At 37.7% G+C, this 21,923-nt stretch overlaps 1 protein-coding gene and 1 pseudogene across 5 annotated transcripts in view; both read left to right on the forward strand.

Annotated features, from left to right (window-relative positions):
• INTS2 (integrator complex subunit 2) overlaps positions 1-21,923 on the forward strand; it is a 56,476-nt gene that overhangs the window by 9,833 nt on the left and 24,720 nt on the right. For 4 of the 5 annotated variants that reach the window (XM_070772598.1, XM_070772599.1, XM_070772600.1 and 1 more), the window contains exons 8-16: positions 403-629; positions 2,311-2,436; positions 6,857-6,928; positions 7,016-7,130; positions 8,986-9,054; positions 10,383-10,517; positions 11,661-11,837; positions 12,305-12,409; positions 12,877-12,985. In XM_070772598.1, the coding sequence (XP_070628699.1) occupies positions 403-629; positions 2,311-2,436; positions 6,857-6,928; positions 7,016-7,130; positions 8,986-9,054; positions 10,383-10,517; positions 11,661-11,837; positions 12,305-12,409; positions 12,877-12,985 (1,135 nt within the window). The remainder of the gene's footprint in view (positions 1-402; positions 630-2,310; positions 2,437-6,856; positions 6,929-7,015; positions 7,131-8,985; positions 9,055-10,382; positions 10,518-11,660; positions 11,838-12,304; positions 12,410-12,876; positions 12,986-21,923) is intronic. The other variant, XM_070772597.1, reaches the window with a different exon arrangement.
• On the forward strand, positions 12,992-21,700 carry LOC139177504 (glycine cleavage system H protein, mitochondrial pseudogene; annotated as a pseudogene).

Consider the following 21,923-nt stretch of genomic DNA (forward strand, 5'->3'; position numbering starts at 1 on the left):
CAGTTGGTAAAGAATCCATCTGCAATGCAAGAGACACTGGTTCAATTCATGGGTTGGGAATATCTGCTGGAGAAGGGATAGGCTACCCACTCCAGGATTCTTGGGCTTCCCTTGTGGCTCAGCTGGTAAAGAATCCGCCTGCAGTGCGGGAGACCTGGGTTCGGTCCCTGGGTTGGGAATATCCCCTGGAGAAGGGAAAAGCTACCCAGTCCAATATTCTGGGCTGGAGAATTCCATGGGCTGTATAGTCTATGGGGTTGCAAAGAATCGGACACGACTGAGCGACTTTCACTTTCAAATGGATCATTTACAGGTGTCTAACTGGAGAGTTTTGTTTGAACTTCCTTTTGACTTAGTAAGTTCTCCTTGCTTTCTTCCTTTTGTGGTCCATATTTCCTCCAGAGAAAAAGAGAGACCAGTAGTTCTGTCCTTTGGCAAATGAGAAGGCAGCTTCTTCTGGAGTTGATGGGCATTCTCCCCACAGTAAGAAGTACCCGCATTGCGGAAGAAGCTGATGTGGAGCTGGAGCCCAATGTATCTGTGTATTCGGGGCTGAAAGAAGAGCATGTTGTGAAAGCCAGTGCACTCTTACGTCTGTACTGTGCTTTGATGGGGATCGCTGGACTCAAGTATTCAATAATTTGATCTTTTACCTTTTTGTCATTTTACTTTCTTGTTTCTAATCCCAAGAAAGTGAGCCATAGGCCCTTTATTCAGAGGATTTGGGTTTTCTGTTGGGCTCAGGTAGTAAGTTGACCTATGTCAAGAAGAAAGTCCCAAGGCAGAACTTTCCTAGTTGGGATGTATGCATCTATTTTAGTCTGATCGTAAATAGAATTATATAAATATGGGAGGAGCCAGAGCAGTTTAAGAAACCTATGACTTAGCCGCAGCTTGACATGACTGTGTGAATGATTGAGAGGGATCCTTTATGTAACCCATACAGCTAGCCGAAGTAAATCTGCCCTGTTTCCTTTTACAACTGAGATCATAGATTGTTCAAAGTTGATCTGTAATTACTAAGCACAAGATTTCTTAGACACAGTACTATATCTTTTTGATTAATGTCCTCAACTGTTATACATATAGTCCTCACTTTTCATGACCCCAATACATATGAGTTTCAGTTAACATACTTTAATCAAATAACACTGCTCCCTCAACAAGTAATGTATCAGTTATGTGAGTCATTTACCAAATTCTTATTTATTATCATTAACCAAAGTACAAAGTTTACTGAAAACTTTCAAGCCACATGTCACTATGTGGAAGCACATTGTGATTAGTGACCAATCATAGGATTTCTTTTAAAATCTTTTGGCAACTGGTCCATAAACAACTATCACTCAGTTCATGAACAGACAGCAAAGTTGGGTCGTAGTTCTGCCTCCTCGTCTCTCAGTGAATAAACCTATGTGATATTTTGCAAAATTGAATAATTGAAAGAGGGAATTGGCCAATAAAAATGAAAGTGTAGCAAAGAAAGAGAAAGTGGTTAACAGCAGAAGTGACATTTGAACCAAACCTAAATAGAAGAAATAGTTGACTGAGAATGTTGACATTTGAGAGACCCTAGGTATGATAGCCAGATGAATTTCGTGAAGGTGAACTGGAGGGAAGTCACTGGGACCAAAAGGATGAAGACCTCCAGAAGACTGATGGTGGCAAAAATCTTTGCATTATAGGAACTCAAATATTTCATGACTGAGAGTACACAGGATGAAATGTTGACAGCTGATCCAAACTTCGAAGGGAAGGGTATGATAAGTCATCAAGGCCTAGAGAAGATGCTCACTCTATAAGTTATACAACGAGAAAATGGCAAGGGCTGTTTAAACTGCTCTTGATAAATCTTATAAAGACAACACTTGAATTCCTGATGTTTATAATATATTCAATTATAGAATGCTATATAAATATTAGTTTAACTGTTTTAAAAAGTTTCCTTAGGCATTATAACCAACAGAGTTTGTAATGTCTTGACAGAAATTTTAGAGGTAATGGAACGGTTGTAATTTTCCCCACTGATTACTAAGATCATGACGCAGTTTCAGCTTGCATGGTTATTTTTGTGGTCGCACACTACCATGCAAAGTGAGGACTACCTGTATTTGTGTCTGAGGAAGAGCACTGGTTGCAAACTCAACAGCTTTGCTTTTGACATCTTAAGATATTAAAGATTTTGTAAATAGTGAGGTATCATTTCAAAGCTTAGGATTTATATCTGAAAGGTTGAACTGTTGAGAAGTCCCCTCTTCTTCCTTCTCTCCACTGAAAAAACTAAAACCTAATAGTGTATTCCTTTTTTAGACCAACTGAGGAAGAAGCTGAGCAATTACTGCAGTTGATGACAAGCCGTCCTCCTGCGACACCGGCTGGGGTTCGCTTCGTTTCACTCTCCTTTTGCATGCTACTGGCCTTTTCTACACTTGTCAGGTACCCAGCTGTATACTTGTTCTATTTTCCCAAGGTCTGCTTTTGTTTATTTATTAAAACAATATATAGAATTAATTAACTTACTGCAAAAGTGATCTAGGTGTGGACATTGGCATTATCATTTAATAGAAGGGTGTCAATAGCATCTCCTGTATGCCAGTTCTTTCGTTTGTCTTTGTCAAAGTTTCATATACATATATTTAAGGGATTCAAAGGAGCTCTTCAAGGTTTGAGACAAATGGTCGTCCTGATCCCTTTTGCCCTGTTTTTTGCTTCCCTAGAGGCAGCTTCTTTCAGTTCTTGTAGGTGATTCTTCTGGTTTTGACTCCCACATCTTTATTACTATGTCTGTATTTGCCACGTCCTGATTTTTTTGTTTTAGGAGTATTTGTTGACGTCCCACTATGAGAATGAGAAATCAGTTCTCCTTCTCTCTGTCCTCAACCTTCTCTGTATCCTTTGTATCTCTCCATTCTCCCTGTACATAAGTTATTATTATTTTGCTTTGATCAGTACTTTATTGTTTAAGTTACACTCTTGGGAGCTCAGCCAAGCGATAGATGATTACTTTTCTTTAGCAAAACTTGTTTTTCCATTAAGAATTGTCCTGTTTGCTTTTGTTCTTTGTTTTTCATTTGCTTGGTGTTTTATGTACTTAGATTAATGCAGTTTCAAACTCTCTGCCAATCTAACCCTCCTCTCAAGATGTTCGGGCTCATTAGTTATTCTTTTGGTTTCATTTTCTTGAGGCAGTCCGTCCTGAAGCTTTTTGACCCCCTTGCATCTGAACTGGTTGCCTCTGCACCAGATACACAGCTCTCATCCTGGAATTGCGTTTCACTATTATTCTGGGGACTCGCTTTAACTCTTCTTTGTTGGGTCTCCTATTTCCTGCATCTTATGTCTCCATCTTTTTTCATTTGCTTCCTCATTTTGCTTCTTTAGAGTTGGGTATGTAGGAGGTAAATTATTTAGATTAATTAGATTAATTACATTATTTAGATTATTAAATTATTTAGGCTATTTCTGAAAATGTCTTTATTCTACTTTAACCCTTGGTTGATAGTTTGATGAGGTATAGAGTTCTAAGTTGGAAATAATTTCCTTTGAGAATTTTGAAAGTCTTGCTGTATTGTCTTCTAACTTCCAGTGTTACCATTGAGGAATCTGATAACATTCTGATTCCTGGTCCTTTTTTGTGGCTTGTTTTTTTAAAATATGGGAGCATGAAGGATTAACTTTTTGTTTCTAGGGTTTTGAAATTTTTTGGTGATGTGCTGTTGTATGGGTCTGTTTTTGTCCTTTCTCCTAGGTATTTAGTTAACCTTTTCAACCTGGGAACTCACATTGCTCAGTTCTAGGAAATTTCTGTGAACGGATTTGTCTTTCACATTGGTTTCTGTGAAACCTCCTCTTGTTTTGATATTGGGCTTCCTGTAGTGATCATCTTATTTTCTTATTCTTTTTTACTTTCCTTATCTTTGTTTTGTTCTGCTTTTTAAAAAACAGCATTATTGAGACACAGTTTCAGTTCAGTTCAGTCGCTCAGTCGTGTCCAACTCTTTGCAACCCCTTGAGCGCCAGGCCTCCCTGTCCAATACCAACTCCTGGAGCCCACCCAAACTCATGTCCATTGAGTCGGTGATGCCATCCAACCATCTCATCCTCTGTCATCTCCTTCTCCTGCCCTCAGTTTTTCCCAGCATCAGGGGTCTTTTCAAATGAGTCAGCTCTTCGCATCAGGTGGCCAAAGTATTGGAGTTTCAGTTTCAACATCAGACCTTCCAATGAATACCCAGGACTGATCTCCTTTAGGAGACAGTTTGCTACTGCTGCTAAGTCACTATAGTCGTGTCCGACTCTGTGCAACCCCATAGACGGAAGCCCACCAGGCTCCCCGTCCCTGGGGTTCTCCAGGCAAGAACACGGGAGTGGGTTGCCATTTCCTTCTCCAATGCATGAAAGTGAAAAGTGAAAGGGAAGTCGCTCAGTCGTGTCCGACTCTCAGCGACCCCATGGACTGCAGCCTACCAGGCTCCTCTGTCCATGGGATTTTCCAGGCAAGAGTACTGGAGTACATACCATAAAATTCACCCAGTTTAAAGTGTACAATTTAATAGTTTTTAGTATATTTACAAGGTTGTACAGCCATTACCACAATCTAATTTTAGAACGTTTCAATCACTTCACAAAGATACTGCTCATGTTACCTTTTAGGATTTTTTTCTCAACCTTCTATTTAATTTTTAACTTCTAAGAGCTCATTTTTGTTCTTCTTATTTCTTCTTTATAGTGTCTGATGCTTCATGGTGGCATGGTTTCTCTGATGTTACCCATGATGATCAGAGGGGTCTTATTTGTACTGTTCTTTTCTCTAAGTTTCTTTTTTTCTGCCTTTTTTTTTTTGGTGTCTATTTTTCTCAGAGGTTTAGTAATGCTTGATTGTTCATATTTAAGATTAGGAGACTAAAAAGCAAATTAGAATTTCTGAACGCATAGATGAGAAAGCTCTTGGGCTTTTCAGAGTCTTGGAGAAGACTGTGTTTTTTGCCTGAGAGCGAAGGCCTGAGAAGACATCCATAAGTGAAGTTAAAAAGTGAGGGTTAAGGGCTGGGAGATCTCAGCCTGCATTATAGCTGTTCACTTAATTCTTCTACTTTCCAAAAGGCGCCGCAGAAAGCTCTGGTTGTCCGTCAGTTTTCCCTCTTCCAGAGAATCAATCTTGTTTCTTCTCTGCTGGGGGACGGCAGAGTGGAGGGTTGGTCTGGAGGTCCAACTAGACTATCCAGACTGTCTATATTTGGTCTCTGTCTTCATTCTCACTCCCAAAACCGCCTGGAGGTGCCAGTTCCTGAGCCCTTTGGGGATTCTGTGGTGTAAGTGGTATATTGGTTTTCCTTCCTGCCAGTTTAGTATTCTGCTTTCTTGGTCTGCTAAGTCAGTTACTCCTCCTCCTCCTTATTGGCTCCAGCTTTCCAATATTTTGTGGTATTGTCCTTCATTATCATCCTGAGCATTTATGTGTTTTAAGCAAATCCCTTTAATGTAATTTGAGTGGTGTGTTTTAGGAATGTGTGAAACTAAAGTACATGAAATGAAGTGTTTTCTCTTTACCTGAAGTAATTTCTTGTTTTAAAAAGTTTATTTTTGGGACTCCCCTGGTGGTCCAGTGGCTAAGACTCTGTGCTCCCAATGCAGGGGGCCCAGGTTTGATCCCTGGTCAGGGAACTAGATCCCACATGCCACAACTAAGATCCTCTGTGGCCAAATAAATAAATCAAATTTTTTTAAAAAGTTTGTTTTACTGAAGTATAGTCAGTTTATTGTGTTGTGTTAGTTGCTGGTATACAGCAGAGTGATTCAGTTATACACTTATATATTACCTAAAGTTATACACTTTATATATAAAGTTATATACACTTATATATTACCTAAGTTATACACTTTATATATAAAGTTATACACTTATATATTACCTAAAATATAAATATTTACTTTATATTTTATAGGTAGGAGAGCTAAAGTACAAGAAATTTAAATGTCTTGTTCAAGGTCACACTAACAGTAATTGGCAGACAAGAGATTCCGACTCAGGTCTGGCAGATTCTAAAGGCTGTAATCTTTCTATTACATAACATTGTCTTGTATAAGTGGAGTAATATATGTATGGTTGAGCATGACCTTTCTAATTTTCTTAGTTTTGGGTATCAGGCTTTGAGGTTGGTTTTTATTTTTCCTGTTTATACTGCAGTGAAGTAGAAGAGGATCAATGGAAATTACTATTACAGATCAAAATTGACATGTACATTTCAACCTATACCTAGGAATTTGCTTGAAACAAGTCAGTGTTCATGTATTTCTATAACTGTTCTTCATATATGGTTAGCCCCTGGCTGTCTCTTTTTACTTTTTCGAATAATGATCACTTATTTCCCTCTAATATTGAGTTCTGCTCAAAATGCCTCTATAAACTAAATTTCATTTCCCAGGTAAAAGTTGGTCTGGCTTCTGTCCTCTTACTCAGTTTGTGAGTTTTTAATGATTAAGTTTCAACACTATGGATTTTTTCTATAGGAAATAAGTATCGGCTGTTAGTATATACGTTCTTCTAACATTTTAATCCCAAGGAACCTTTGTTTTTCTACAGAATGTGAGGAAGTTTATCCTCTCCAACCTGCAAAAGTAGTAACTGAGACTTTGAGAGGGTTTGGCTGTCCTTATTAATGGAGAAAATTTATGTTTCTCTGTTCTTCTCTAGAACTACTACATATCTCAATGATAATTAATGGCCAATTCAATAAGCAATTCATTTGTGGAAAAAATAATTTCCACCAAAGATAATTCCAGAATGCTTTTTTATTCTTATGCTAGTATATCTGATTTAGACCAGTGACTTCTGATATATTTTCTATATTAACAGTACTCCTGAACAGGAGCAGCTGATGGTAGTGTGGCTAAGCTGGATGATCAAAGAAGAGGCTTACTTTGAAAGGTAAGATGACTTCATTTGTATCAGATAGCTGAGTAAGTTTTCTTATCCTTCCTTTGGAAATTCACATTTTCTTTTCTGTTTCAACAGTACTTCAGGCGTCTCTGCTTCTTTTGGAGAGATGTTATTATTGGTCGCTATGTACTTTCATAGCAACCAGCTCAGTGCTATCATTGACTTGGTCTGTTCCACTTTGGGAATGAAGGTAATTTCCTCTTATCTTCTTTCTAAAGAAGATGTTTCTAACTGGACATTTTCTTGTAATGTTAAGCAAATAGGTTGTTTTTATTTTGAAGTAATTTTAGTTGTTCAATAGTTTGAAACTTTATCAGGAGCTCTCTAAAAAAATACATTGTGTAAACATTATTTACGAGAATAATAGATGTTCTATGTAGAAAACATAGTAAAGAAGGGAAAGATATAATTCCATGTTCAGAGATATCAAGTACTATTAATAGTCTGGTATCTGTTCTTTCTTTAAATTGATATATATATATATATATATATATATATATATATATATATATATAGTGGTTTTAATGAACTTACCAATATATAATGAGCACTTCCTCATATCAATAAATATTCTAATACAACATAATTTTCAGTGGCTGCATTGTAGTTATTGTGTGAGCTGATTGTGACATTTTTAATGATTCCTTTATTTGCCATGTAGATTTTTCTAATTTCTGAATAATGCTTAGATGAATATCCTATGTATGTAAATATACACACAGGCATCCATACATGTATATTTTCAAACACATTTTGGATTCCTTCCTTAGGATAAAGTTATAGAAAGCAGTACTAAGTAAGGGCTTCCCTGGTGGCTCAGACAGTAAAGCCTCTACCTGCAATGCAGGAGACCCGGGTTCAATCCCTAGGTTGGGAAGATCCCCTGGAGAAGGAAATGGCAACCCACTCCAGTACTCTTGCCTGGAAAATTCCATGGACTGAGGAGCCTGGTAGGCTACAGTCCATGGGGTTGCAAAGAGTCGGACACGACTGAGCATGTGTGTGTGTATATATATACACACACACACATTGATGTCCCAGTTTTTCTATAGGGATTTTTATTGATTTATTTTTCCTTTTACTGATTCAGAAGTGCTCTTTATATATAAATGATATGCTGTTATGCCTTGTATATCATATTTCATTGATTCAAGACATGTATTTTACCATATATTGAAACTTGGATTCATTTTATAGTTGATGCATAATGTTAGTGTGATAGTGTTTGCCCTTCTTTATTTACTTGAAAAGCTACTATTAAATCAGTGGTGCATATTATAATCCTTATTGTCTTAAAGATGGAGAAGTATAATATGTTGCAGAGGATTTTTCCCAGTCTTTTCTGCCATGTGAAAATTATTTTCTATGTGTGTAATATATTAAGTTTCTTTTGTGGTTCTTATTTTGTTATTATGCTTAGAAGTGCTTTTCTTTCCTCAGGTTAATAGAAATGGTCACCTATATTTTCTTCTAGTGTTTTTGTGGCCTCATGTTTTACATTTAAATCTTTAATACATGTGGAGTTAATATGGGGTATGATGTCATATGCAAATGTTTATTATCCAGAAAGAGAGCTAGCCCACCTCCATTTATTAAATAATCCACTTCTTCCCACTGACTTAAAATGCAATAATATGTTTACTGAGTACTTAAAATTTTTTTTTATTTATTTGGCTGTATATATCTTATGGTATGTGGGATCTAGTTTCCTGATGAGAGATTGAACCTGGGCCCCCTTGCATTGGGAGGTCAGAGTCTAGCCACTGGATCATAAGGGAAGTCCCACTAAGTACTTTCATATTTGGTTCCTGAGGAAAAATACATTTTAGTGTTAGGTTTGAGAAGCTACTTCTGAAACAGAGTATTTGAATGTTAATTTTATATATTAAGTCAAATTATGCTTCATATATTTTATTTTCACCTGCTGTTGAAATCTTTTGGTTGCTTTGTTTTATTTTTTTTTTTTTTTGTAGAAAAGAGCCTTTCTTTTCTTGTTTTTTATTGGAATATAATCGCTTTACAGTGTTGTGTTTTGGTTGTTTTAGATTGTAATTAAGCCAAGCTCCTTGAGCAGGATGAAGACTGTCTTCACACAGGAAATTTTTACTGAGCAGGTACTTGTTTTAACTATTATCTTAGGTACTTCTTTAACTATATTTTATAACATTCCTTGTGAGAAAACTTGTGTATGTTTCAGTTTAAGAGAATAACATAGTCTTTATATTCCTTTTTAGTTTCCAATGATGATTTATTTAATCTTTGAAACTTCTGTAAAGAAAAATCCTGTTTCGAATTTGTTTTCAAAGCTATTTACTACATAGAAAAGCGTGTGCTAAGTAAATTTGCTTACTTTGGAGACTTTGAGTAGATACCTAAGAATATAGTCTTAGATGCTGTTGACGGGGGTCTCACATGGGGTCAAAGTGTTAGGGGCTCAGTCGTGTCCAACTCTGCCAACCCATGCGCTGCAGCCTATCAGGCTTCTCTGTCCGTGGAATTCTCCAGGCAAGAATACTAGAATGAGTAGCCATTCTCTTCTCCAGAGGAACCTTCCTGATCCAGGGATCAAACCTGATCTCCTTCATCGCAGGCATATTCTTTACCGTCTGAGCTACCAGGGAAGTTCACTGACAATTGGGATTGTTAGGAGAAAAATAACAGAGATCTGTTTAAACCTTTTAGCTGTAAGGTGCCATGTCTAACTAGGTTATAGGCTAGAGTCTAAATTCCTTATTCTTGTATTGACTTGTTCTTATTTGGTCTCAGCACTTTTGTCCATGGGTAATACTAATAATATTTTATTTTTTCAATGATGGAAACTATTCTTTTTTTTCCTTTTTTTTTAAAAAAATTAAACTATAGATGATCTACAATATTATGTTAGTTTCAGATATACAACAAAGTGATTTGGTTATACATATATATGTGTATATATATATTTGTATTCTTATTTATTTTTTTTTTAATTGAAGGATAATTACAGAATTGTGTTGGTTTCTGCCAAACATCAACATGAATCAGCCATATGTATACATATGTCCCCTCTCTCTTTTAAGATTCTTTTCTATTATAGTTTATTATATTAAATGTAGTTCTCTGTGCTATATGGTAAATCCTTGTTGTTTATCTATTTTATATATTATAGTCATTGAGCCCAGATTTTATGATTCCAAATTTTGCATATTTTTTAACTTTACTCTAACCCCTGGCAATGTATCTGTGTTTAGAAGTAAATTTTTAAAAAGTAGAGAACTTTACAAATTCCCATATGTGTGATGCCGCCTCATCACTCAAAATAATTAAGTCATGTCATGATTGGTTTTTGTCACTCCCGCCAAAGGACCGCATTAGTATTGACAGTCCACCTGGCTACTTCTCTCTCTTTCATAATAATTTTGTATCTGATTCTGTCATATGTATTGCTATTATTTTTCCCTTTTAGGTTGTCACAGCTCATGCAGTTCGAGTCCCTGTCACCAGCAACCTGAGTGCCAATATTACTGGATTTTTGCCTATTCATTGCATTTACCAGCTTCTGAGGAGTCGTTCCTTCACCAAACACAAAGTATCAATAAAAGTATGATCTTACATTTATTCTTCAAGCTAAAATCTGAGTGAATGCTTTTTTCCCAGTTCTCTTTGAGTTTGCAGACCTTGACTGTGGATTTGTATGTGAAAGGTTTTTAGTTACTCGTCACTTACATAGTTATGGTAATTAGGCTCTTAATTTCAGATTTTTAAAACAGTATAGCTGTTCAGTTATAATGTACAATAGTACTAATTCCTTTTAAATTCTCAATGATATTTAGCAATTTCATTAAACTTTAGTAAGAAATTGCCATTCTTTATACTTGGTTTTGTTTACCAAACTTAGAAGGTTGCTGGTTAGCCATGACCAGTATTTGTAATCCATTTGTCACAAGGACTTCTAATATTAAGCTTGCACATATTTTGATATGTTTTCAATTTGTTATATAGTTGGCTATAGCAAACAGGTCCTCTAAAGAAAAAGCTTAACCCACAGGAGGTTAAAATAGAAAAAAATTTGTTTGAACCCTTTCTAAGAGGCTATTTTATTTATAAAGAACCCTGAACAACATATGCATTGCTATATCACATTTGATTGTCCTTGTTTTTATGATGTAGTGAAGTTATTTTCCATCTTGATTGTATCTTCTGCTTTTTATATTTTTTGCAAGTGAAGTAGAGAAGAATTAAGGGTCCAAATGCACCCCCAGTGTTTCTTCTTGGCCTGCATTTGTGCAGATAGTTAATCTCCCATATGTGGTTGTCAGAGCCACCTTCTTAGTCTGTCTGAGGCTTGTTGTGAGAAACTATTCCTTTCCCTAAATGCCTTTCTGCTGTGGGGTCTTTTACAGCAGCATATATGGTGCTCTAAATATAGACATAAAAGGGACTTGACGGTGTTTTTCCCACTAAAAAACCAATAGATTAAAAACCTGAAGTCCAAACTCTAAACTCAAGCTGTCATTTTTAGGTTTATCTTCCATGGAACAATATTCTCAATTTTAGCAAAGAAAAATTGTTTCCATTTTTAAATCAAAGGCAATTATGAAACTGGATGATATTATTTAGCAACTGCTAAAAGTTAATAGTGAGTTTTACTTTTTCATAAATCATGTAAAATTATATGTGCTTGTAAAATTTTGCTTGCTTTTTCTTATTGCCATAATTTAGTGCCTGTCACCTTCTTTTCTAGGACTGGATTTATAGACAGCTCTGTGAAACCTCCATTCCACTCCATCCTCAGTTACTTCCTCTGATTGACGTGTACATAAATTCTATACTTACTCCTGCATCTAAATCTAATCCAGAAGCCACAAATCAGCCAGTCACAGAACAGGAGATACTCAATATTTTCGAAGGAGTCACTGGGGTAAAATAATGTTGTTGTTTTTTTTAACATTTATTAGTTCATTTTTCTTTTATTCTTCACACTTACTCCACATTTTCCCCCAGATTATTAGAGGAGAACCACTTCTAGGTGGTTCTGAATTTAAAATGGTATTCAGTTCTTTAGATCACTTATGAATATTAAAAAATGGTATTCCATGTAGTTTGTTGATTAGGCACTTTTTGAAGAAGAATTTCAAAATCTCCATTTTAAAGTTTAAGGAATGTCTTGGAGGTTGTATGTTTAACAAAGGATTATGTGACATTTCAACACATTAAACTAGCTTCCTGAGAATTTAAGATATACCTAGATTATTTTTGGAAAATTTGGAGTAAATCTTTTTTTCTCCAAATATACTTAAATGTACACTATCTTTTTTTTAGGAATTATTTTCTTCATGGTAATTTCAGATAATACTTGAGATTCCTGTAAATGTAAACTTTTTTCAGAAGCAGCCCTGTCTTAAAAACTGTGAGGTCGCTCAGTCGTGTCCAACTCTTTGTGACTCCATGGACTATAGCCTACAAGGCTCCTCCATTCATGGGATTTTTCAGGCAAGAGTGATGGAGTGGGTTTCCATTTCCTTCTCCAGGGGATCTTCCCCACCCAAGAATTGAAACCAGGTCTCCCGCATTGTAGGCAGACACTTTACAGTCTGAGCCACCAGGGAAGTTTAAAGACTGTTAAGCATGTTGATTTTCTCTCTCAAGCCATCTCAAATTTAACTTAAACTTCACATTATCAATTTGAGTTTAATGTGAAGACAGCAATAATTTCTCCCAGTTTCTTTAAGCTTGGGAGTAGCAACACCGAATAATCTATTTTGAGTGCTTTTACTATCAAAAAGTACTCATTGGAGCTTCCCTGGTGGTCCAGTGGTTTAGACTCTGTGCTGCCAATGCAGGGGGCAGGGGTTCTCCTGGTTGGAGAACTCAGATCCCACATACTGCCTGTTTTGGCCAAAGGGGGAAAAAAAAGCACTCGTGAAATTTAACAGTATTGTTTATAATATGACCCCCAGGGTGACAACATCCGCCTTCATCAGCGTTTCAGTATCACAGCACAGCTCTTGGTGCTTTATTATATTCTGTCTTACGAAGAAGCTCTCCTAGCAAATGCCAAGACTTTAGGTAAGTTGTGTAGAGGCTAGTGTTTCTGGTGATAGTTCATCTTATTTGCTTATGTTTTGTTACTTTCCAGGCTGCTATTGGAGAAGATAAGGTCAGATATTCCAACAAGCTCCAGCATCTTTCTGCAGTCTTTGCAATGTTAGCTTTTCATACTCTGGTACATAAGTTCATGTATGTGTGGGCATATAATCACTCCTGACGGCTCGGTGCTCCTTTTAGCAGGCTGAATTAATGATTAACTGAATTGTCTGTATTTTAACAATTTTAGTGACCTTATTGACGAAAGGTAAATTAAGACATAAACCTGTTGGTACTGAAATAGAAGGTTTTTTGCTTGATTTCAACCTTTTTCCTATTTTTCCTTCCATTAATATGAAGAGTAACAGTCTAATCAAAGCAGTAGGAAAAAAAACCAACAGAAGGGTTTCCTTTGCCATTAACGTTATCATTGAACTTAGGTACTTTGTATAATATCAGAAGGTCACATTTAGTATAGATAATATTAGTATAAAGTAGTATGTTTTCCTCTGTGTGAAAAAGAAAACTCACCTGTATTTTGGCTTGCTGAATGTAAGACTGAAGGCAGACAGAGAAGGGGGCTGTAGAGGATGAGATGGTTAGATAGCATCACCGTCCCAATGGACATGAATTTGAGCAAACTCCAGGAGGTAGTAGAGAACAGAGGAGCCTGGTGTTCTGCAGTCCATGGAGTTGCGAAGAGTCAGACATGATTTAGTGACTGAACAGCAACAACAGCAAATGTAGGTAATTCCATATTCAAAGCAAAAAGTGTCATTAAAAAGTAATAGGCGTGGTATAGATGATCTTATTTGCAAAACAGGAACAGAGACATAGACATCGAGAACAAACATATGGACACCAAGGGGGTAAAGGAGGGTGTTGGGAAGAACTGGGAGATTGGGATTGACATATTCACACTACTGATACTTGTATAAAACAGATGACCAGTGAGAACTTGCTGTACAGCACAGGGAACTCTACTCGGTGCTCTGTGGTGACCTAAACGGGCAAGAAATCCAGAAAAGAGGAGATACACGTATACGAATAGTTGATTCACTTTGAACAGTAGAAACTAACACGACATTGCAAGGCGACTATACTCCAAGAAAAATTAAATTAAAAAAATGTCGCAGGCATTGAGTATTATAAAGCAGGGAGAATTCTTTTAAGGGATTGTATTTTGTCATGGCTGAGTGATTTTACTTTTCGAAAGCTATAAATTAAAGTTGCTTTTCAATGTGTGGCAGAGGAATTTCTTTCATTTGTATGGAGTATTGTGTTTTAAATATACTGTGAATTTCTCAGCAGCTTTCTTTTCCTGACTACAGTTGTTAGGGATATACAGATGATATCCCACAACTATAATTATAGTCTGTCATTTGAGGGACAAGATGGGCTAATAATAAGCATTAAGTAATAGTCTCCCACTTTTATGTGTTAAGGGATATGACACTTGTGATTTAATAGATACTAGAGGATTGAGTTACAAGGAGGTATTCTGGGGAGAACTCAGACCATGAATACTGTAGTAGGGGACCAAGATACACTCTTAGTTTTTATTTAAATTAATGTCTAGCAAAAAAAATAATATCGGAAAGTAAACAGAGACTAGTATAGTCCACTTTCATGTATACACCAGGCAGAATTAACAAATCACTCAGAATTTTTAAGACTGGAAGAATCTTTAAAGATAATGACATGCTCAGTTCAACCCTGTGTTCAGGTAAAGCTGCTGTTCCTTATGCAATAGTCTGATGGATCTTAATTGGAAAGTTAAGAATTTCAGGTTTGGTGTACACTTTAGCCTGGATTGAGTCTTCGAAAAGGAACTGGGAGATTGTAGAAAAATTAGGTTTTTCTTGGTCTTCCCTGGTGGCTCTGCAGTAAAGAATCTGCCTGAAATGTAGGAGACTACCTGCAATGCAGGAGAGGTAGGTTTGATCCCTGGGTCAGAAAGATTCCCTGGAGAAGGAAATGGCAACCCACTCCAGTATTCTTGCTTGAGAAATCCCATGGACAGAGGAGCCTGGCGGGCTATAGTCCATGGCATTGCAAGAGTTGGACACGGCTTAGCCACTGAACAACAAAATGATTAGGTTTTTCTAAGATTATAGGCAAAAGATGGTGGCTTGGACTGGTAGCAGTGTATGTATATTTTGAAGAGCTGAGAGGTTTTGCTGATGAATTCATTAGATTTCAGAGACAGGAGCCAAGGTTGATGTGGATGGAGGCTTTTGGCCTGAGCTAGACAATGGCTATCTACTGAAATAAATGGCAGGTTTGTGGGCAGTCAGGAGCTGGTTTGGGACACACTAAGTTTGAGATGTCTGATGAAGTGGGGATGTTTTGAAAATAGTTGTAAATGCTGGCCTGGAATTTAGATGAGATAAACCTGGACTGAAGCATTGAGATTCTTCAGCATATGTATGATATTTATAATCATGATATTAAGTAGGATTACCAAGGGAGAAGGTGTGGAAGGAGACTCGAGGGCTGTGATGTTCTGCGTGCTAAGAGAAGAATGTTTCAAAGAAGAGAGCAAGATCACTTGTGTCAAATGATGGTGATGGATCAAGTAAGGTTAGGACTTAGGCTCAGCTGATGATCAGGTTTAGCTTGCTAGAGGTCCTTTGACCTTTACAGGACCTTACAGGTCCTTCCCCCCCCACCCCACCCCCCCCTCAGAATTAAAGCCTGATTTTAGTAAATTCAAAAGCAAATTAGAGGGGACCGCCCCGTCCCGCCCCGCCCCCGCGAGCCAGGGTGCTCTAGGTGCCCCGCGGAGACCCTCTGCACCCGTGCGAACATGGCGCTGTGCGCGGTGCGGAGCATGCGGGCCGCAGTCGGCAGCCTGCGCGCCATCTTCGCACCCAGCATGCCCTGCTCGCCGTGGCCCTGGGGACTAAGAGCGGGTGCTGTCCGGGCGCTGCACACCGGCCCTGCTCTGCTGTCGGTGCGGAAATTCACAGAAAAACACGAATGGGTAACAACAGAAAATGGTGTTGGAACAGTGGGAATCAGCAATTTTGCACAGGAAGCTTTGGGAGATGTTGTTTACTGTAGTCTGCCTAAAGTTGGGACAAAGTTGAACCAACAAGAGGAGTTTGGTGCTTTGGAAAGTGTGAAAGCTGCTAGTGAACTCTCTTTTCCTCTATCAGGAGAAGTAACTGAAATTAATAAGGCTCTAGCAGAAAATCCAGGACTTGTCAACAAGTCTTGTTAGGAAGATGGTTGGCTGATCAAGATGACATTCAGTAACCCTTCAGAACGAGATGAACTAATGAGGAAAGAAGCATATGAGAAATACATAAAATCTATTGAATGAAAATGGAACCCCTAAATAAACTACTTTGAAACAACTTAATCTAGCATAGTTGTCTTAAATTCCTGGTAGATAGATATTTAAAAAGCAACTTTTAGCAAAAGAAACTACTTATAACAATGTTTCCTGAAGAAAATACCCTTTAACTTTCGAATGATTTCAGATAAACACTGTGCATCTTTTTCCACAGCTTCCTGTGATTTTTAGGCTAGGCTCCAGTTATAATATTCAGAATTCCTGAAATTATCTCTGGTAAAACTAATTACGAAAATTATGTAAGTCAAGGATAACATGGTTATCTTAAACCTTATATGACATTGTAACTTGCTTACAGCTGTCCTTGGATTTGGGTCAAGATTATCTTCCCACTAGAAATAACTGCCAGTGGAGAAGTTTGTTAGTTGTATAGTGTCCAATGAAGAATATTACTATCTTAATTTTGCAATATACTGTGTTTGCTGGTGCAATTTTTATACAGTGAAGCAACAGCCTTGCAGGAGAATAAACAATAATAAAATATTCAACTTCTTAATCATGAAAAAAAAGGCAAATTAGAGGAGATAATACTAAACACAGTGAGTACAGACAGTTCTTTTGAAAAGTTGTAAAGAGAAGGAGGGAAATGAATGTGGTAATTGGAGAGGAAAATAAGGTCAAGAGAGGACTTTTTTTTTAAGGTGAAAGAGTTAAGAGAATATTGTATGCTGTTGGAAGTAATCTAGTGGAGAGGGAAGCTTTACGAGAGAATCTCTAGAGGGATGTCCTTGATAGGTGAGAGGGGACCGGGTGTGGAAGACAGACGGAGGGATTGAGCTTTGCTTGGAGCATTTTTTTCCCATAGTTTAAGAAATGTTTTCTTTTTCTAGCCTGGTTTCTTAGTCCAAAGGAATAAGTTAACTGCAGAATATGTCATAACATGAGAGAAGTTTTCTCTTCCACAGCCAAAAATGATGAGTATTCCGCCTCAAATTTATTCCTACCTTTGAAGTTGTGTTGTTTCAGTACCTTGCTAACTGGTCTGTGGTTTTGGGCTTTATAATAAACATTATTAGCAGGCACCAAGTAGCTGTTGAAGCTCAAATACAGGATTCCAACATCTGAGATAGAGCCAAGTATTAGAATATCATAGTCATTAAAAAAAATGTTTTATACATACATATTTTTTCACGTATGATTTGTTTAAAAATATTTGTAATACAAGTGCATATATAGTGTGTTTAGTCACTCAGTCATGTCCGACTCTTTGCAACCCCGTGGACTGTAGCCCGCCAGGCTCCTCTATCCATGGGATTCTCCAGGCAAGGATACTGGAGTGGGTAGTTGTTCCCTTCTCCTGGGGATCTTCCCGACCCAGGGATCAAACCTGGGTCTTCTGCATTGCAGTTAAATACTGTATTGATCTAAAAGAACATGTGTAAGAAATAGCATAATAAATCCCTTGTACTATCCCTTTATTAATACCCCATTAAAATATGAGCATTGCCATTGTATTTTCAGTTTTTATACTTAAAAAAGGTTTCCTGTTTATTATATCTGAAAATTTTATTATTAGGTAAAAGTTTATTTTTATGTACTTTAAAAATTTTTTGATTTTATATTGGAGTATAGTTGATTAAACTAAAGGGCTTCCCTGGTGGTTCAGATGGTAAAGAATCCGCCTGCAATGCAGGAGACACGGGTTTGATCCCTGGGTTGAGAGGCTCCCCTGGAGAAGGGAATGGCTACCCACTCCAGTATTGCCTGGAGAATTCCATGGACTGATTAGCCCGATGGGCTACAGTCCATGGGGTCACAAAGACTTGAATGTGACTGAGAGACTAACACTTTCACTTTCTTTTCATAGTTGATTAAAAATGAGATGCTAGTTTCAGGTGTACAGCCACGTGATTCAGTTATACCCTTACAAGCATTACAGAACATTGAGCTGAGTCCCCTGTGCTATACATAGGTCCTTGTTGGTTATTTATTTTAAATATTTATTGAACATTTTAAATATAGAAGTTATATTTACATATTTTCAAGGTAAAAACAGTACTAATGAATACTGAACATGTTTTATCAGCTTCACCTGTTTATCTGCTCCTAAAGCAGCCAATGGGATGCTAAATACAGTCTCACACTTAGGTAGCTTACTTGTTTAACTCTGTCCCTTAACATCATTTATTTTGTTTTTTAAAAATACTTATTTATTTTGTTTTTGGCTGTGCTGGGTCTTCATTGCTGTGCACCAGCTTTCTCTAGCTGTGGCAAGCAGGGACTGCTCTTTGTTGCAGTCCATGGAATTCTCCAGGCCAGAATACTGGAGTGGGTAGTCTTTCCCTTCTCCAGGGGATCTTCCCAACCCAGGGATCAAACCCAGGTTTCCCGCTCTGCAGGCAGATTCTTTACGAGCTGAGCCACAAGGGAAGTCCGAGAATACTGGAGTGGGTAGCTTAGCCCTTCTCCAGGGGATCTTCCCAACCCAGGAATCGAACTGGGGTCTCCTGCATTGCAGGCGGATTCTTTACCAACTGAGCTATGAGGGAAGCCTAGTTAAAGTATATTTGTTTTATTTTTGGCTGTGCTGGGTCTTCACTGCTGCACACCCACTGTCTCTAGCTTGGCAAGCAGGGACTGCTCCTTGTTGGGGTGCATGGGCTTCTCATTGTGGTGGCTTCTCGTGTGGCGGGGCACAGTCTCTCAGGCATGTGGGCTCAGTTGTGGCTCCCGGGCTCTAGAGCACAGGCTCGATAGGTTGTGGTGCATGGGCTTAGTTGCTCCGTGGCATGTGGGATCTTCCTGGATCAGGGATTGAATCCATGCCTCCTGCATTGTCAGGTGGATCCTTTACCACTCAGCCACCAGGGAAGCCCCTTATCTTCATTTAAAAACAAGCTCTGGCTGCTTTGTCTGCTTCTGTCCTGTTTCATATGAAATCTCCTTCTTTGTCATCAGCAAACAAGACCTATCTTGTGATACTTGGAGACTGTAATGTTCAGTGGCTCTAAATTCCTGCACTTGAAGTTTTTCTTTGCACTTGATAGTTAATTATTGTCTTCCCAGAAGAAAGTTAACTCCACCTGCCTCTTTCAAAATTAGAAACTTTTAAGCACTGACAGATGTTATTTCTTGGCAGCTTGAAGTTTCAGTACTGTAAAATCGAGTTTGACCAAAAAAGGTTCTAACAGTAATATGATCATCCTGTGGAGTAAAAGTATAAGAATTTTAAACTTATTTCATTATTTAGCTAATTGCTTACCTATCTTACCAGCTTCCCTGGTGGCTCAGACGGTAAAGCGTCTGCCTGCAATGCGGGAGACCCAGGTTCTATTCCTGGGTAGGGAAGATGCCCTGGAGAAGGAAATGGCAATCCACTCCAGCACTCTTGCCTGGAAAATCCCATGGACAGACTACAGTCCATGGGGTCCCAAAGAGTTGGACACGACTGAGCGACTTCACTTTACTTATCTTACTTAATGCAAAAGAACTGTTTTTTAAAATAAAATATTTATTAAAAGAGTGTTTTACTGAAGAAAATTGAGGAAGTGAGAAAAGTACAAAGACCAGAGTATAAACCACCCATAATTCTACTGGCCAGAGATAATCACCATAGAATTTTGCTAGGGAAAAAAACCCTTCAGTCTTTGTATGTGTGATAACCTTCATAAAGTTTGGAATCATAAGTTTTTAATCTACCCTTTTACTTAAGACTACACTTTAAGCATTTGGCCTATTACAGTACATTTTTTGAAACATGATTTTTAATAGCTGTATAATATTTCTTCATAAATGTGTACCATTACTTAAAAATACCTTATTATTGGAGATTGTTTCTACATTTTGCCATTATAGAGACTGGCGGAATGAATATCCTTAGAGCTAACTCTGTATACAGATATAATTATTTATTTCTTTAGGACAGAACTACTAAATCAAAGATTTTTGAATTCCAGTGTTTAAAAAATGAATTGTCATACTGTTTTCCAGATAGTTTTTACCATTACAGACATTTTGTAGAAGACATATGTATAAGACATTTGTATAGGATGTGAGTACCAATTTTTTTGCATTCACAATGATAGCAGTTGGGTGTTATCATTTGTTTATGGTATATTTTGATTATAGAATTCTGAGGAGAGGAGACACTTTGAAAGTAAGGTACTAACATTATATGACTAATCACTTACATTTTCTTTTAGGATATTATTTCATTTTTAAAATTTACATATGCCTTTAATTAATTTATGTATGTCCACCTCCCAGCAGTAAAAGCCCTGAGTCCTAACTACTGGACCACCAGGGAATTCCCTGAAATATTTTTTTCTTTTAAAATTATTAAAATGTAAGATTCATGAAGTTATCAAGTATGGGATACAGACTGGCTTCCCAGGTGGCCCAGTGGTAAAGAATCTGCCTACCCATACAGGTTTCAGTCTTTGGGTGGGAAAGATCCCCTGGGGGGAGGGCACAGCAACTCTCTCTAGTACTCTTGCCTGGAGAATGCCATGGACAGACACGCCTGGCAGGCTACAATCCGTGGGGTCGCAAAGAGTTGGACATGACTGAGCATACATACGTGGATACAGATTCAGTTTAAAATTTTTTTTTCATTTTATGCATTTATTTGTTTATGTTTGGTTGTGCTGAGTCTTCATTGCTGCGTGGGCTTTTTCTCTTGTGACGAGCAGGAGCTACTCTGTAGTTGCAGTGTGAGGGTTTCTCATTGTTTTGGCTTCTCTTATTGCGGAGCATGGGGCTCCAGGGGACTTGGGTTCAGTAGTTGTGCACAGGCTTAGTTGCTCCGTGGCATTGTGATCTTCCTGGATTGGGGATCAAACCCTTGTCTCCTGCATTGGCAGGTAGATTCTTTACCATTGAGCCACCAAGGAAGCCCCTACTTGTTGTTGTTGTTTTTAAATAATTGGTTATTTGTCAACATCACAAAGCGAATAACCTGTCATTTTCCTATTAATTTGGAAAGTTGCTCTGATGTATATTGAAGTTTTATTACAAACCTATGTCTGTTTTTTTTTTTTTTTTTTTGGTTAGGCATTTCCAGTCCCTTTCACAATTATTGTTCTTGTTCAATATTTCTGTCCATTTTCACGTATATAATCTTGCACATGAACTCTAAGATTTTGTAAAATTCCATAGAAGAAAATTATATTTGGATTTTGGTTAGAATTATGTTACGCTAGAATTAATTTCGGAGAAGGCAATGGCACCCCACTCCAATACTCTTGCCTGGAAAACTCCATGGACGGAGGAGCCTGGTAGGCTGCAGTCCATGGGGTCGCTAAGTTGGACACGACTGAGCAACTTCACTTTCACTTTTCACTTTCATGCATTGGAGAAGGAAATGGAAACCCACTCCAGTGTTCTTGCCTGGAGAATCCCAGGGATGGTCCATGGGGTCGCACAGAGTCAGACACGACTGAAGCAACTTAGCAGCAGAATTAATTTAGAAAGAATACATCTTTACAATAAAAGTCTTTCTAGCTAGGAATATGAAATAATTTTTTTGAAGACTTATTTTGGGTCAGCTGTGCAGCTTGCAAGATCATAGTTTCCTAACCTGGAATCAAACCCATCTTCCCAGCAGTAAAAGCCCTGAGT

The sequence above is a fragment of the Bos indicus genome, chromosome 19 (assembly GCF_029378745.1).
Source record: "Bos indicus isolate NIAB-ARS_2022 breed Sahiwal x Tharparkar chromosome 19, NIAB-ARS_B.indTharparkar_mat_pri_1.0, whole genome shotgun sequence".
Lineage (NCBI taxonomy): Eukaryota > Metazoa > Chordata > Mammalia > Artiodactyla > Bovidae > Bos > Bos indicus.